General features: G+C 35.9%; 2 protein-coding genes across 3 annotated transcripts in view; one reads left to right on the top strand and one right to left on the bottom strand.

Annotated features, from left to right (window-relative positions):
* The first annotated feature begins 1,006 nt into the window (after positions 1-1,006).
* LOC128211884 (EP300-interacting inhibitor of differentiation 3-like) lies at positions 1,007-12,263 on the top strand. The gene is made up of 10 exons (XM_052916994.1): positions 1,007-1,145; positions 6,586-6,666; positions 7,460-7,590; positions 8,069-8,193; positions 9,126-9,228; positions 9,672-9,768; positions 10,002-10,087; positions 10,251-10,302; positions 10,521-10,618; positions 11,224-12,263. The coding sequence occupies exons 1-10, from the start codon at positions 1,058-1,060 to the stop codon at positions 11,296-11,298; spliced, it is 936 nt and encodes a 311-aa protein (XP_052772954.1). The 5' UTR covers positions 1,007-1,057; the 3' UTR covers positions 11,299-12,263.
* A 2,517-nt stretch (positions 12,264-14,780) lies between these two features.
* The window catches only part of LOC128211194 (uncharacterized), a 63,520-nt gene continuing 60,788 nt past the window's right edge, over positions 14,781-17,512 (bottom strand). For both annotated transcript variants that reach the window (XM_052915669.1, XM_052915668.1), the window contains exon 16: positions 14,781-17,317. In XM_052915669.1, coding sequence (XP_052771629.1) covers positions 16,342-17,317 — 976 coding nt within the window. In that variant the 3' untranslated portion in view covers positions 14,781-16,341. The remainder of the gene's footprint in view (positions 17,318-17,512) is intronic.

Consider the following 17,512-nt stretch of genomic DNA (forward strand, 5'->3'; position numbering starts at 1 on the left):
TGACTAAGAAATATCACGGACCTATTAACAAATAAGTGTTTTAATAAATTCAGAATTACGATCAGACGTTTACGGGCCTTTAAGTAATCCATTCTACTGACCCATGAAAGAGCATGTTATAAAACCAGAAGGGGTTATTGATGTCTTATTATTGTCATCAAACCTATGGCACCAGTGGACTCATTCAAAAATGCAAAGATTCTGAAAACTTACTTTACAGCATGCCTTGTTCTTGTCGATGTACAAATCATTCCCTAAACAGGAAGATAAACAAATACATCAAGAAATGAAATATTCTGTAAATAATGTAATATTATATATTTGTGACAGAACATCTTGCTCTTTTAGTATGTCCAAAATACACGCAAAACATATTCTGTCATTTATAAAAAAGGCACTAAATCACATAACATTCTTCATAATATTAGCCAAGTGCTAACTTGCTATATTGTCATGGGTTTATAGTTCCGTGAAATTTTTAAACACAACTTGGTGTAACATAATATTATATTAAAAAAAAATCTTCAGATAAAAAAAAAATCAGAACATTCTATTATAAAGTTGTTAATATGTAAAAGAAATGTTGCTATAAAAATTGTATTGTTTTATGCAATTAAAGAATTGAATGAAGGGAACATTCTGACACTGGCACTAGCACAACCAGTTATTGGCAACACGTGCGCAATGTGTCATAAAGGGGCTTCATAACACCTTTAATTTAGGTATTTCTGATACTGCACACACGTCAGACATTTATGATAAATACATACATTGAGATATGACAAATCAAATCAAAGTAAATCATCATCATCGTTAGCTTACCATGGATCAGGAGAATATATCAGGATGATTTCCATACTTGGCTCGATAACTTTTATTGTAGTAAATGTATGCCACAATAAATTCTTTATGTTACCCGGTATCGACATTGGGTAGAGCCAGTATCACAATTTATGGTACCGGATTATGTTGATACCGGGTTTTACGTCACAGTCGGTACGGGAAATGGCCATTAAGTAATTTTTACACATAAAAGAAATTTCGGAACCGAACAGAAATGGCGGAAGAAGAGGATTTTAACAAGGATAATCCGGAACGGAGAGCAACGCGACTGCACTATCGGAACATAATCACTGACCTTCAAGGTATAGATTTTCATCACATATGCTGAATTTGTGATGTGATTGTTGGGTTTATCTAAAAAAAAGTTGAAAAATGGAGTGGTATTCTGGACAAGTACTTTCGGATAGTGGTTTTCAGAGAGCACATATTGGGGAATGGTTTTCCCGTATATATGCCATTTAAGGTATTCAGTGCACATTCGTGTGTATTTCACGTGCCTAGTTACTCCGTGTTATTTTTTCAACATATAAAGGTGTTTGTACCATTAATTTTGTAGATTAGTGTGTGATTTAATAGTCCAAATAATTGTACGTTGACGGATTTTTTTTTAGATTTTTGATATGGCAAATCCTTCACGTACAAATTGTTTAGTATCAAAAGTGGGTAGTTGTTCCGATCAGGATTCCGGGTTAAAGCATATAGCGTCTATAAAATATCATAAAGACAAGAAATATTACCAGATAATGTTATTTTATATTAGTTCCGTACACAATTATTTTTTTATCCAACTTATAATTATGAATTTGACGGCTTTTCTTCATTTCATTCTGTCAAAACATAACGATATATACATGAAGGGCACCTGCAAGGCTTCAGGGCACAGTTTTAAATCGCTCGGAACATTTCGGCCATGGCCGAGTTGTTACGATTGTATAACGAGGTCTATCTCGAAGCTTTGTCGGAGGAGGCCGAGTTATTACGATTGTATCGAGTCGTTCCCCTTCGCATAATTGTTATCTGTGTCAGTCAACTTTCGTTTTATTGGAAAGGTAAACAACTTGTTTTAATGGATTAAATGCTTGTTTAGTGCAAAATAACATTTCACTTACATGGCAAAATATGAATATAACTCTTTATGATCAATTTCAACCATAAAATACTTCACTTAAAACAATTTCAATATTTTTAAAACACCCCCGTTTTTTGCACATTCCCGTTTAGACGTTAGGGATTGGAAGAATCCCGTATAACACGTCTATTATTTTAGACTAGTGATTTAATAGCAGCAATAATGCACGTTTAGGGATTTTTTAACATTTGGATATTCATTTTGTTCCCTAAAGTCCACAAGTCAACTGAGCAGTACCAATGCAAAATATATTTTTTAACTATTACTCCACAATACTTAACAATTATTTAGCCCATACCTTTTACTTAATACACTGAAGTGTTTTATGTAGCTACAATAATGAGCGATCAGGGATACTTTTTATTATTTTGACATTTCTTATGTATCCCTGTAACGCTACAACTCTCTACCATTAAACACCGGGTGAAAGAATATAAAGTAATATTATGCATCGATGTTGAAATAATAATGACAAAATTGTTCAATATATACCCGAAAGTGATCTAAACTGTCTGCTGGATTGAATTTGTCATTAGATTCGTTATTTCACATAAATCATACAACCTGATAGCTTAAGAACTTCAGCGAATACCTTATATATTACCTTTTTGGACGTGTTAGTTGAAGAGAACGCCGTATCCAAACCCTAACAGAATTCGTGACATTTTTATGTCATGCTGTTATTTCACTTGTATGCATTGTACAGACAAAATAACTATATCCTCAGGTAAATGAAGTAAAATGTAGTTCACAAACACATTTTCAAAACCAAAAAACGCTTTATAGATAGTTAATTTATCATTTTAATAAATCCAGTTTGAATAATTAGTAAATAACTAATAACAAATTTGGAATAAATCAATTGTTTTTACTTATCAAAAGGTATTTTCAGCCTTACTGCAATTGGATTCAACTAAATGAACAATGTGAATCTGATACTATAAATAGAATCCATCGACGTCATCATGGTCATGTGATTGCATTGCATCATCACACTCAATTGATTCTGGTTGACTTTACTATGGGGGTTACGCCATAACTTTAATGTGTTGTAAACATCAAAAAAATAAATATCAACATTAAAGTTATGGAAGCCAGAACTAACAACCTGTTAGATTTGTCCAAGATTTACAGATATTGGTATACTTGATAACCAATCGATGTAAGTGATTTATGATATCTGAACATGTTTTTGGGCATAATGACTAATATAAATGTATGTTTAATAGTAGGCAATGATATTTTCGTAGAAATTTGAATTTTTTAACAGAGATAATTTCAAAATTGTGGCCGCTAGGATTCTCTGCGCAAGGACTGTTCGCTACTCTTTGCTGGGATGGTGGACGTCACGAGTCTGCCATAATAAAGAAAATCGTCATAAGACTCGTTGACGGCCATTTAGGTGGACTAGTGTTTTATGAAACAACAAATAACTAGTTTAATTTAGATCGACTTCTGTCAATAAAGCATCGCCATTTTGAAAGCATCTAGCAGGTGCTCGTTATCTTTCTGCTCAATATAATTAGTGCATCTTTCTGCTCAATATAATTAGTGCTGGGATCTGTCATTCTTGGCTAGGAAAACAACAAGTGGGTTATGGACGCGTAGAGTCGCCAAATTAAAAATCGTCAAAGACTCTGAAGGGGCTGTTTATATGGACTAGTGTGTAATGAGGAACTTCAGAAAGAATATTTAAATTTTAATTGCATAACAATTTCAAAACATTATTACACAAAAGATATTAAAACAAGGGGGAGGACGTAATTTCGTTTCATGTAAACATTAAGTGAGAAAAATGTTTCATGGCACACAAAATGGCGTATTTGGAATGAAAAATACTGATTTTGGGACCAACTTTTGCCTGGTAAGTTGACTTTTTATTTTAGTTTTGAAAATCGAAATTACGTCCTCCTCCTTGAAAAAGGATACCAGTACTTATGAACACCAGTAGGTTAAAATAACCATGAGAGTAGGGGTAGTTAATGGTGACGGAAAATGAAATAAAGAAGGCAAGGCGATGGGAGACTTGAACACCAGTTGTGTGTAAAACGGTATGGTCGACGCATTTTGAAAATAAGATGATCAGAGGGATATTTTACCTTGACAGCAGTTGTAATAATGAGAAGTGTAGCAGAAATCGTGGCAGTGGGAATGGTAAAAACCTGAAACAATGATGAAGGGTGGGGCAGTTACAGTGACGGGTGTGGAAGCAACAGCAATGACATGGCTAACAACTGTAGGAATAGTGCTCGTGGGGTGGGGCTCGAACCCATGACAGCCAGAACACTTGCACGGAGCTCTTACCAACTAAGCTAATTGGAGGCTAGTTACACATTAACCCACACACACTAAACTCATCCCCCCATTAACCTTTAAGGCTTATCAATGCAATCTTGCTGTGTACTTCTTACAGCAGTAAAGGGAGGAAAAGTGTGCCCAGTGTGGGGCTGAAACACACGACTGCTAGGACACTATTACGGCGTTCTTACCAACACTGCGCATGGTTGTAAACAATGACAGTGGCAAGGATAATATCTGCGATATGGGGGTAATCAATGGTGTCACATTGGCAGCAGGATTCTAAACAAAGATGGTGGAAGGGATATGTATTGTGGACGAGATGTAAACAATTGCAATTTTTAGTGAAACATTGATGATAGACAAGTAACAACGATTGCAGGAGTGTAAACAATGATTGGAAGAGGTATCAACATTAATGAGATTGTAATCAACAGGGATGGTAGGGGTACAGTACACTCGTCACGTAACGCCCACTTTCAGTTTCCCTCCAAGGATTTTTGCTTTCCTACTTACTTTTTGCTTGTTTGTCCACTTTCGTTGGGTTTGGAGTTGAGACTCTCAGAAGCTGATCAGTCGACAAATTCAAATTAGATTTTCAAAGTCTTTCTTCAGAGGGTTAACTCTGCAATACAAACGCCATGGAAACTCGATAAGAATCTCCATTAAAGATAATTTTGTTTGAATAAGTATGTCAATTGATTTAAAAATATGATGGTTCCAGTAAATTGCTGTTATTGTTTTACCACTGCCGTTTCCACTTCCAGGGATGTGATTTATCTGCGGAATTCCGTGGATCTAATGGCCCCAGGGACCCCCCCCCCCCCAAAAAAAAAAAGCTGATTAAAAAAGATACTAGTGTGCTTTTGGTTGTTAGAGTTGATATCCCAGTTTGCTTCAAATTTAAAGTCAGAAGAGCCCTTAAAAGAGCTTCTAAAAGCCAGTTTTTCTTCTACGGCAGTGTGCTTTTGACCCCAAAAGTGCCCCAAGAACCCATGGCTGAAATGGTTTCAGCCCTCCAGCTGCCAGGTCAATCACATCCCTGACTTCCAAGAAAAGATTTATCAAACTTTAAAACTTCAAAATGTTACATTTTTCATGAATTTAGCTTGCCACAAGAATACAGTCATTTTTACATATGCATTTCAGAACATTATTTTTACTATTTTATTTTTTTTGTGGCAAATTTTCCAAAACACCTTAACTACCAATGACACATATATAATTATTATATGCTATTTATCACACACAATAGTTCATCGTTTAGAATTGTGCCAAAATGTCAGCTATCTAATGATGCGTTTAAACAGAGGCAATATATCAATGATTATTATTTACAAGACAAGACAATATTTACTTGGTGTTTACACACACACAAATACAAAGCCGTAAAATAACTTCTGCAACATGCAATGAACATAAGGATAAATCAAATAACTTCTGAACAAGAAAGAATTACTTCTTGCTTATCTCAACAGTAGCACTTCATCAGACAGTGTTCCGCCACGAGGTCATACAATCAATAATATCAGACATTCCGAATGCAAACATCGGCTTTATCCCTCAGTGAGTGAGCGAGGCAAAGTGGGTCTTACTCTATTGAGTGTACTGAAGCAATGGTGATAGGAGGGGTAACAACAACACTAGGGATGTCAACAATGAAATTCAAATAGTATTTTAACTGACCAAACAAAGACATAAAATGTACTTATATATTAAAAAAGACTTCAGCTCTATATAAGATGTGCCAGTGGTGCATGGTTATTTGGTCTGGGAAATTGCAATACAGCAATGAATTTGGTGTCGACTCTCAGATTGTGCACATTGTAGGACCTTCGTTGACAATAATGAATAAACACAAGTAATACAAACTAGCCCTGACCTATCGGTACATGCATGGTAATACATTCATGGGTTCATAAGCATGAATTATGTATTTCATTTTTAATTCAATTATTGAACTGCTCAGAACTTAAGAGACTCACGTGGACATCTCACTTCAAGTTTTTTCAGTTTCTATAAACATCCTTAGTTTGTTGTCATCTGTGTTGTCATCTGTGTTGTCATAGTGCAGTTTTGTTTAACCTTGGTCGCAACTCAAAAACAGTCTGATTAAAATGGAACTTGGTACTCATGTTACCAGGGACAATCTACACATGTATAGCAAGCCCATAACTCTGGCTATAGTAAATGTTTTGCTCATAGCCTCCATTTTTGTCTGAAATAAACCCCACAACAGACAAGTATTGACATTTGCTTCTCGGTGCTCTTGTTAGTTAAAATAATGCTTTAAACTGCCCCATTTTTCTATTCAGTGCACAGGGATGACCTTGTCAACCCACAGTCCGAGGAGCTCCAAGAAAGACTCAGGGAGGTGGATGAGAACTTCAAGAGAGGTAAGAACTGACTTTCATAAAGATACAAAATTGTAATTTTAGCAAATATCCTTTTCACCATTAACCACGATAAGCTCCATGAAATGATATTAATTGATCGTTTTGAAGTTAAAAATGGGCAACTTATTTCATTAATAATGATATGGGCGTCTCCAATACACTAGCAAGATGGCTCAAGTAAAAACCTCATCTGGGCCTATAGAAATACCACTGTTACAAGCCTGTTCAGCTGTACTTCCTTTAGCATTGTACAGTGCTTAACTGTATAAGCCTTCAGCCTTTAAATTATAATTATTTCAGACCCAATTGCGATGTACACCAAAAGTTCTTTCACTGTTCATTTGTGTATTAAATGAGCACAAAACCCATTCCATTAAGATTATAGTTTATGTCAAAATAATATGTTTGATGATGTACTAATATATTTAAATAAAACTAATACAGCTGAAACAAAATCTTGTTAGAAATGCTGGAAATCACCAGTATATCCATATAAATATGAGACCAGTAAAGTTTTAAAAAGATGACCTTAACATCGTAAACTAAAACGCAGAGTTCTGAACAATTTTCCCAATGTCTCACTTAGAGGTTTATCCTTAATAGACTGCTGCATATATGCACATATAGAATAGACGGTTGTGTCCGGGCTGTAACTTGTTTATGCGCAGGGATTTTAAAATTATTTTATGGTCATGGAGAGCTTTCCTACCCATTGGGATGGATTTTGACAGTAAATTTCTTATACTTATATGTGTATGATACATATTTGATCAATGTTTACCCTCTACTGTAGTTGAGAGAGCGCGGGAGGCAGCCCTGGACTCCCAGGCCATGCATCTCATTGCCAACATTGGGCGCATGAAGGCACAGGCCCTGCATACAGAGTTTGTCAGGTTCCAGCCTACAGAATTTGCACAGAAACTGGTAAAAGACCTATAATCTTTTAATCAGTAGTCATCTTGTTAAGAATTTAAAACTAGCGTTCAAACCATTGTGTTTACACAATATTTAAGTACAGAACAGAGTTCATACCTTTAGGTTCTAATGACATTTTAGTTCTTTACAGAATTCATGCCATTACAGGGTTCATAAGCAACATTTAAGTACATTGTTTAAGGTTTTATTACCTTCTAACATTAACTTTACATTATGGCCATTGTAATCAGTCCAAAGAATATAATAGGTGTAGCTTTGCATTGGAAGGAAACATACGTTTATTCCTGAAGCACTGCACAATGTATGAATATAAAAAAATGAGACATAAATGCACTTTAATAGTTCTTTTGGAGGGATAGAATATTAAAGAATATAATAAAAACTTCTATCGATGATATATTATTTTAAATGGAAGGCCTTATTCAGTGATGGGACTTATGTACTGATTGTTATTATTGTTTTACAGATTGCGTTTGTGGGAGGCACATCAGCGGGGCAGGGTGTAGAAGCTAGGATATCTGCCCAGGGCTGGGCAAGTCTCGGGCGGGCCACTCAACCATTCTTTAGACGTTCACCTCCCTTTCAATTCGTGTAGGTACTGCTTGCTAGTTAGGGGGGGATTAAAGAAAAAAATGTCAAGGTATTGTGCTAGCTTTGGTGACTGCGGCACTGGCTTTCAAAAACTTTGACATTGGCCATAAATAAAAGCCATTTAAAATGGAATAAAACTTGGTATATGTTATCAATATAGCTATACACACATTTTTTAGCAAGACATGAAACTCTGGCTTTAATGTTTGCTGAATAATATCCTTTCTTGACTAAAAAAACAGTCGTCATGATCATTTTGTTGCTTGCTCCGCTATGCTTGTTAAAATTTGAGATAGGACGGAATATTGAGTCCTGTAGGAGGTACCAAGGTCTGAGCTTTGTAATTTGTAAATTCATTTGTTTTAACTTTACTTATCACAATTTAGCTTCAATGTTTATAGAAGCAGAAACTGTTGTCAGAGATATTTTGAGCACAAGTGATAGGCATGTGCCATCATCAATGGAATTGTAATGCAGAAAGCTGTGATGTTGGACATTTATCAAAATCTGTTGAAAATCAATAACGTTTTATTGCCATCAAACCCACAACCTCTTAGGTGAGAGGTGGACACCTATATCACTCTCACTCTTATTAGACCTCACTCATCCTCGCCAGCCTTAAGGCATTTGATACATTAAACCCCTTGATCAACTTATAAAAGCACGTTAACATTGGCATCTGCTTACTGTGCAAAGGTTGAAAAGGTTATTTCTTGGAACAGAGTAAGTTCTTGCCATAAACAAACTACACATGCGAGAGAGTGATAGTAAACCAGTGGCATATGCCTGGATCCACCATTGATGTTATGGGCTAAAGCCCCACCAGGCACACATTCACTTGGCCTCTTAAAGAGGACACAAGTACTGGTTTCTACCAAAGAAACAAGACTCCGACCATAAATCCTGACTGAAGTTTGAATTGTGGATTTCAGGTTGGGATCTTTTGAGCGTGGACCAAAGCCAGTAAAAGAGAGACAACAGCGAGCACCCAGGGAGAAGGAAAGTCTCGCTACCAAGGAAACAGTGCCAAACCAGGTAAGTCTTTGGGTCTTCTTTTTTCTGACTTAAGTTACCCTATTCTTCATTTAGGGAGAACAATTTGGGGAATTAGTAAGAGGTTTTTGAAAAAAAATCAGAGGAGAAGACTTTTATCAATTGCCCCAGTATTTTTTTGTGAAATTTAACACACTCTGTCCCCAATTTCTTGAACAGTCTTTATTTCTTTAAACAGAAACAACTCAGTATGATGTTTTATACAGTTTGGACAATGATTGAAGGTTCAATCATTGTCCTATATAAGTGGCACTTTGTCTTAACATTTAAATGGTAAGTTTAAGTCAACCTTGAAGTTTGTATGTTATTTTGTGAAGAATCTTAACACAGGCATTCATATGTGATTACACTTGTCATTGTTTATTTTTTTGCTGGGATCAAAATGCACCTAAACCAATGGAAAATCTTGTGTTATTTTTGTGCAGTTAAAAACTTTTGAGGGTATGGATGAGGGTGAGGCAACTACGGAGGAGGTGGAACGGGTACACAAAATTCTCCGGGCTCACTACAGGAAACACAGACGTAAGCCCGGCTTGTTGAATAGTTATTTTAATAGCTGTTATAGGCTATATTCGCAATGCAAAAAATGCATAAATTTCCCAATTGGAATGTGAATTGTTTGTAATGAATCTTTAAGGAAAAAAGTCCAACTTGGTAAAAGTTGTGGCCACATGTACAGTATATGTAGCCGATGTCGAAAAAGTGCACTGTGTCTTTATGTGTTTGATGCTACAGACAGGACCTTTTTATTTCAGGAATCTCATATTTTGAGTTTGTGCTCAACCCAGATTCCTTCGGACACACGGTGGAGAACATCTTTCACTTGTCTTTTCTTATTAAGGTAGGTCATGGTGTCATATAATTAAATGTTATATATTAAGTGTGAGTATTTTTATTAGGATTTAAATAGTAATTGTTTAATCAAGTACTCAAGTAAAACAACAACAATGCCTGATTACAACAAAACTTATCATAGTTTTATACATGTATGTGTTTTTTTTCAGGATGGCTGGGCGGAGATGTATCTAGATGAGGAGCTTCAGATTCCCATGATAAGTGAGTGGTGTAGTAATAATTATAGCTTCATATTCAAATGACTAGTGAGTGGTGTGAAAATATAGCTTCACCATATGGTCAGTGAGTGGTTTAAAAATATAGCTCATTTGCAACTTTTAAAAATATCACAATTTAGTATTTCAACTATTTCGCATTCAGTTATACCACCTACACGGCTAGAGTGACATATACTTGTGTATGTTTGTATCAACTTTCAGGGCCAATGGACAGTGAGCGCAAGAAGCAAGCAAGTCGTGACGGTAAAGACCAGCGGAGAATACAGGCCATCATTTCCATAACCCCCGGGGAATGGGAGGTATGTGATCCTTCTGTAGATGGCTGAAATTTCAAGAGATTTTAATATTTGCAATTTGCAAATTGATCTGGTCAGGAATTTAAAAACATTATGCATCTATTTGGACGTAATGGTTTCACAAAATTTATAGTGAAATTGGCCAAAACTAAAAAATGATATCACAAAATTACCACAATCTACATTCATTGAATTCAGGTTTAATTGGCAATGAGCTTAAACTGTGTTTGCCAAAAACTAAAGACTTTGAAAAGATATTCACTTAATAACTTGGTATTGCCAACCACTATTGTGTTGTCCTGTTTAAATTAAATGCAAATTTCATTTTAATTTATTATAAGATTACAGAATTTATCAATATTACAATGGTTTGTCTATGTTCTTTTATTAGACAGGCCAAATTTGGTTGAATCTCAACTTGTATGCTTGTCTGTTTTTCAAAGATAAAAAGTAAAGAAATTGTTTAGAGTCAAGAGAGTTATTATGATAGCTTTGCTGCCGTTGTCCTTGTTGTTATCAAGAAAAAAACTGTATCCATTTCAATAACTTCCACAAGTCTCAGGCTGTTATAATACTCTGTTGAATTCATAGTTACATAATTCATGCAGGAGCTAGTGCAAGCTTTCAAAGTGACGCGCGCCCAGATTCCACCGAGGGAGAACGTGCGGAATGGACACGGCTGAATGCACAGGGTACCATGGCAACCAGATGTGCCTAGAAAATCACCATAGTAACCGAGATACAAGCAACATGTTGGGCCTTCCTCACATCTAGTGATGGTCACCAGTACTTTGATCAAATTTAATTTGCAGCAGAATGGTCATTGAAGAAAGATTTTGATCTTGATGGAAGTAAAATTTTCACTGTCAATAATTATTAATACTTGTTTTCAATTTCTATTAATTTGATCATAATGAATAAATGTACTCAGAGGTGCAAGGAAATTAGAAATCTACAAGGTTCATCTGAGAATGTTTCTGATGCATGGCTGCTTTCTATGTGGACTGTGACAAAGAGCAATGGGTCTCATTGTGCCAGTTTTTAGCATGATATCAGATATGTTTTACACTATACCATGGTACTGAAATGTTAATTACTATAGATTAAAAGAAAAGTACCCATGATCTTTAAAACTACACATTAAACCACGGAATCTCAGTTCTGTTTTTAGTAACAAGACACCATGATGTCATATTGTTTGCTGTTGTCATAGTTACTGTCAGACTCATTTCTGTTTTTGGCAGTTATGTCGGCCAATAAAGATCTTAGTTGATTTTAGTCGTATAGTGTTATAGTTTTATAATTGTGCTAAATATTTGAGTGACTGGAACTTTAGCCACTATTTTAAATGAACACAAAGATGAGGAAACAAAAATAATAAATATGTTACCATTTGTGACATATACCAGTATAGAGATTTAAGATTGTTGAAGTCACAAATAAAATCCTTCATTGAAATGGCCCTCAAAGTGATATGCAGTAGCAATTACTTTCCATTCAGAGTATGTGACTATGTTTTGTTATTCCACAATCTATGGTTGACAACATTGAAAGTTATGTTGATCAGAGTTGTTATCTAGTCTTGTTTTCTTATTGAGATATTTTGTATTTTATTTGTATATTTGCAATAAAATATGTACAATTTTTATTATTTTTACTTTTATTCATATTTATGATTGCGATACCGAAGGGAAAAGTCAATGCCAAAACAATGGAGAAGACAAAATAATGAAATCATACTTGAATAGGCTTTAATGTTTAGATTAGTATATATTGAATGATAACTGCTAAATATGGATAAAGTTAGCCAGTTTCAAAATGCCAGCAAGGTTGAGCAGAAAGACTGGTCCCAGTTACAAGAAAATCAACGCCATAAAGGTAAATGGTATCATACTTTTGTTTCTCAGATTAGCCAGTACTTCTTGGGAAAATGCTGATGTGACCTGAGTTAATACAGCATGAACACACGAACAAGTGCCAATCTTTATATTTCCATTGTGAATAATTATTCATCATAATTAAAATCTTCTGCAGTTGAGTATTAAGGTTATCAACAACATACCTTTGTAAAAAAAAAATGCTGATAATTGTAATGTTGTATACTATTGGATATAAGATATAAGGTTTATCAGGGCATAATACTGATGTTACCAATGATGTCAAGAAGGTTCATACAAAATGAATGTCAAGTAGTCTCTGTAATAGTCTTATTGTACTGTCTATGATAATGTAAATAATAAAACACAACTGTGGTTTTCTACCATTTTTATATTTGGGGCTGTAATTCCAAAATGCCTTCTTCGAATGCTCAAAACAACAAGAGCTTGCCAAGTTTTTGCTTTCAAGCAACTTAAATGTGAAAGTTGTTTCTCAATGCTGTGGAAAAAAAATGTGATGCATTAATTGTATCTTAAAGGATGACGACACTAGTTGACTTCAATGTTCATTATCACTTGATGGTGAAAATATTTTTGCTGGAATTAAAGACAGAATTTCTCATCTGAACATATCACCATTTGTTCATGGAATATCAAAATCATGATGTAACAAGACTCAAAATTTACGTCGCCATCTTGACCATTTAGCTACAAACATGCTGGCTAACCACAAGCAAGTTGACTGAGATTTTTAGAATTTTTAATGGTATGACTGTATAATAGGACTAAGAACCCAGAAAGCCTAAGTGAGTTGCTGAAGCGGTTAGTTCTAGAGCACAATGTAGCTACTTATTGTGTACGATATGACACAAGGAAACACTAGGGGAGAATTTTGCTATGTTGCAGATATAGCTTTTTTGTCATGGATATTGGCTATCTCTATCTTAAAGATGCACTCTTACTCCCAAATAAGATTTACCACAATTAATAATATTGATTTAATATTTCAAAAAGGATGACTTAATATCTCGAAAACAATGGTTCTAATGAAGGATACCGAGTTTAATTCGAAAGAAATGAGCATAAAACATGGCATTTCCAACGTATGGGACTATGGTAGACCACAATGAATATTTTAGCATTCACCAATCATTTAATATTTTTGCGCTTTCTGCTAATGAATACACGGGAACAATCTTGTTATAGGAAACTAATATTTTCCATATATGCATTATTTAGTAAGTAGTTATAGGTTCATCAGTCAAAATTGATGTTTGTTATACATGCGTATGTATTGATTTTGAATAAGAGAGTCACTTAAAGTGAACTTGAAACTGCCTAGAAGTTCTTGAGGTGTGGTTCAACCTTGATCCTTCTCCATTAACTAGTCCCTGGGGTCCTACCAAACAGCACTATGTGCTCCTCATTTTCACCAGGCCCATGTCTGACCTTGACCTTTCTCATATACCAGTTGGTTGTAAGTGGCACTCCACTAGTCTATGCTAGTACCAAGTTATTTACACTTCCCTATTTGAAGTCACAGTCATGACAAGCTTATCAAATATACATCTTCAATTATTATCTCCTGATCACACAACTATTGGCAACTTGAATTACACTACAGCTGCCTTTCTTGACTCAAAGCAAGGATTGGTTTATACCAATTTATTTTAGCTTCATAGAAAACAGCTGATGGCATGTATGAATCATTTTCGAGTCTGTTTCCTTGGTAAAAACCAGTAGTGTTTAATCGAGTCCAAGAAAATATCTGGTGGAGCTTGAATCCACCACTAGACCACTTTCACCCTGATGGAGCTTGAATCCACCTGTTTGGCATGAGGCAGACACCTATACCACTAGACCACTCTCACCCTGGTGGGGCTTGAATCTACCTGTTTGGCATGAGGCAGACACCTATACCACTAGACCACTCTCACCCTGGTGGGGCTTGAATCCACCTGTTTGGCGTGAGGCAGACACCTGTAACGCAAGACCACTCTCACCCTGGTGGGGCTTGAATCTACCTGTTTGGCATGAGGCAGACACCTATACCACTAGACCACTCTCACCCTGGTGGGGCTTGAATCTACCTGTTAGGCATGAGGCAGATACCTATACCACTAGACCACTCACCCTGGTGGGGCTTGAATCCACCTGTTTGGCGTGAGGCAGACACCTGTAACGCAAGACCACTCTCACACTGGTGGGGCTTGAATCCACCTGTTTGGCGTGAGGCAGACACCTGTAACGCAAGACCACTCTCACCCTTAAGGATAAAAACAAGGACATGAAAGCAATCAATTTATTGCTATAAAAAGCATAGATAGAGCACTTTTCTATAGTTCAGTGTATATTATGACTATAAAGAGATAAAAATAACATTCTAAAAAGCAGTTAACAAAATAATATAAAGTCCATTTCAACAAATCAAAAAACCAATTGCTATAACAAGATTATGGCATCTCATAGAAACTTCTGTTCCTAAATATTAAGCAAAACACGCTTTTTCAATATCAATAGTAATTTTAAAGTGGTTTACATGAACAAGATTATGACCTTAAATTAAGTACAGGAATAAGAACTAAGAATAAGTTTTACAGGGTCTTTGAATTGTATTTTTTAAACGATACTGAGCATACCAGATGCTAATGAAACAAAGTGCTTGAGCAAAGAAAAATTATGAAAAATAAAAGTAAATGAACATATTACGATAATCATTAAGCAGATTTCTTTCCAGACAGCTAAAACAATATGTAAGTAAAATAGAAGCAATTATATTTCTAAATGACGATATGTTTTGCCATGTTCCTATACACACATAAATCTTACAGTAGGTACCTCAAGTGAATATTCTAGTGCCTTTTTATGTTATGCGTTTTTAAGCAAAACATTACACAGTATTATTAACTCGTGCTGGAATAATGCCCAAGACTGAAATGTGGAGTTTTTTTATTTTTGGTAACCTACAAAGTACTGTCACAGAAGTGACCTTGTGATCTTAAGAATGTTAACACTGATGAATGGTAAAGCAAAATTTGATCTAAAACACACACAGACATGTCTTCATATTGCACTAATTTGGAAGGACAAACAATACCACAAGAGTTCATAACAGATATTTTGATCAAACCTGTAATAAAAGGTGTATTAAGAGTTGACTTTTTTTCAAAAATCATTCAACAATGTGACATATAAATTATTAATACCAAAAATAAAATCTAGCTTTGTTTAACGTGCACTAGCAAAAGACATTTTATTGAAACACAATACCGAAAATATAAAAATGATCGGCAAGAAAAAATATTTCAAGAAGTTCAAGATAATGCACTTAATTTGAAAAATATAAATTTATTACTTTTTTTTATATTCATTTTCTTACTACATGAACAGACAACTACCTAACCATACAAGAAATATATACATCTAAATAAGCTTAAATTCATCAAAATTATGCCTTCTTTAAAAGAGCAAGATCTTTGATATAAAACATGTTGGTTACTAAGACAACCATTTTGTAATTTTACTAACAACCATTCAGTGGCCTTGAAGAATGTTCAACTGATTAAGTTATGTAATAAAAAAGAAAACTAATGAAATATAGAACATTTACAAGCTTACATACTTTTACCTTATATTTCAAATGGTGATACAAGTGGTAAAACTTATAAACACAAGAATACACACCTAGCACCCTACAACAAGAAGCAAAGCGAATATACTAGTACTGTCACTACACAAGTACATGTACATAATTATCAAGCAATTGTTACTTTAATTCCAATGAGTTTAACATGTGTAAAATTGTCATTAAAACGTCCTAGCTAGATCTATATTCCAGAAATAGTTCATTCAGACATTGTACTCGAGCAGTGTAGCGTAACTTGTGGGATCCCCGCCATAATTTGCATTCAGCGTGGCCTTCGCCCCGCGGCCGTACAAATGACCCATTTTCACGCGACCCTCCCACATGCCTGTCTGTGGCGACTGCAGGTGTGTCCACTCATCGCCAGCAACAACTGCAACAGCGGAGGCCTTCGGAACAAACATGCGGAAAACCACCTCGTCCCCACATCCCTGGTGAAGTGAGATGGGTGACTCCATGCAGCAGCCCTCCTTCCACTGTGCATACTGCTTTGGGAAGGGGACAACCTGCTGCGTCATCTTCTTACAGTTGATCAGGTAGTTGTACACACCCGGCAGCTGTTGGCTCGTATCGGAGACAGGGATGGAGTAGAGCTGCAACTTGTAGAAGCCCTCGTTGGGCAGTACGACTCGGAAGCTCACCACACTGCCCTGTGACTGGGTCTGTGTGAACACGTAGTCTGGATAATCCTTATCAGTCTCTGCATCGATGAGGTTTGCTGTAACTCTCATTTCCTGGGCAGTGGCAAACTGAATTTCGACAAAGTTCTTCTCCAAATGAATGACAGGGTCATGGTGACTTAAGGTGTTCAGGCCGAATTCGTTAAACTTTGGCTGTGCCCCAAGGTAGCCCCCTGGAAGCTTTGGCAAGGGTACAGCTTTTACATCCTCGTTACATTCAATAAGATACTGAGCCACATGGAAAAGAGTGGTGCCCTCAGTGGATGGATCGTTTGCGTAAATCTCCAGTCCGTACTCTCCCCTGCCTGGTGCTGTGATGTTGAAATACGCTGTGTTGCCAACAATCCTGTTCATGCAGTAGCCCTCGAGCTCGGAGTCTGAGCTGTGGTTATTTTTAAGTTTGGCCATAAACTGCATGGTCTTAGGGATGCGGAACTGGAGCTCAGCCTTGCCGTCTCTGGTGAGAACAGTAGCAGTCTGCTGGTAAGTGGCAAGTCCATACCTGAAATACATAAACCAGTATACCTTTGAAGAATTTTAGAAACATAAATATTTGCAAACATTTGTTCCTCCTTTTTAAAGAATAATCAATAAAGATTAAACTTAATTTGTGATAGATATTACCTTATCCTTAAGTTATATCACCATAACTGCAGCTAGTCATCACAAAGTTTCATGAACATGAGTCGGAAGTGTT

This window comes from Mya arenaria, chromosome 12 (assembly GCF_026914265.1).
Source record: "Mya arenaria isolate MELC-2E11 chromosome 12, ASM2691426v1".
NCBI lineage: Eukaryota > Metazoa > Mollusca > Bivalvia > Myida > Myidae > Mya > Mya arenaria.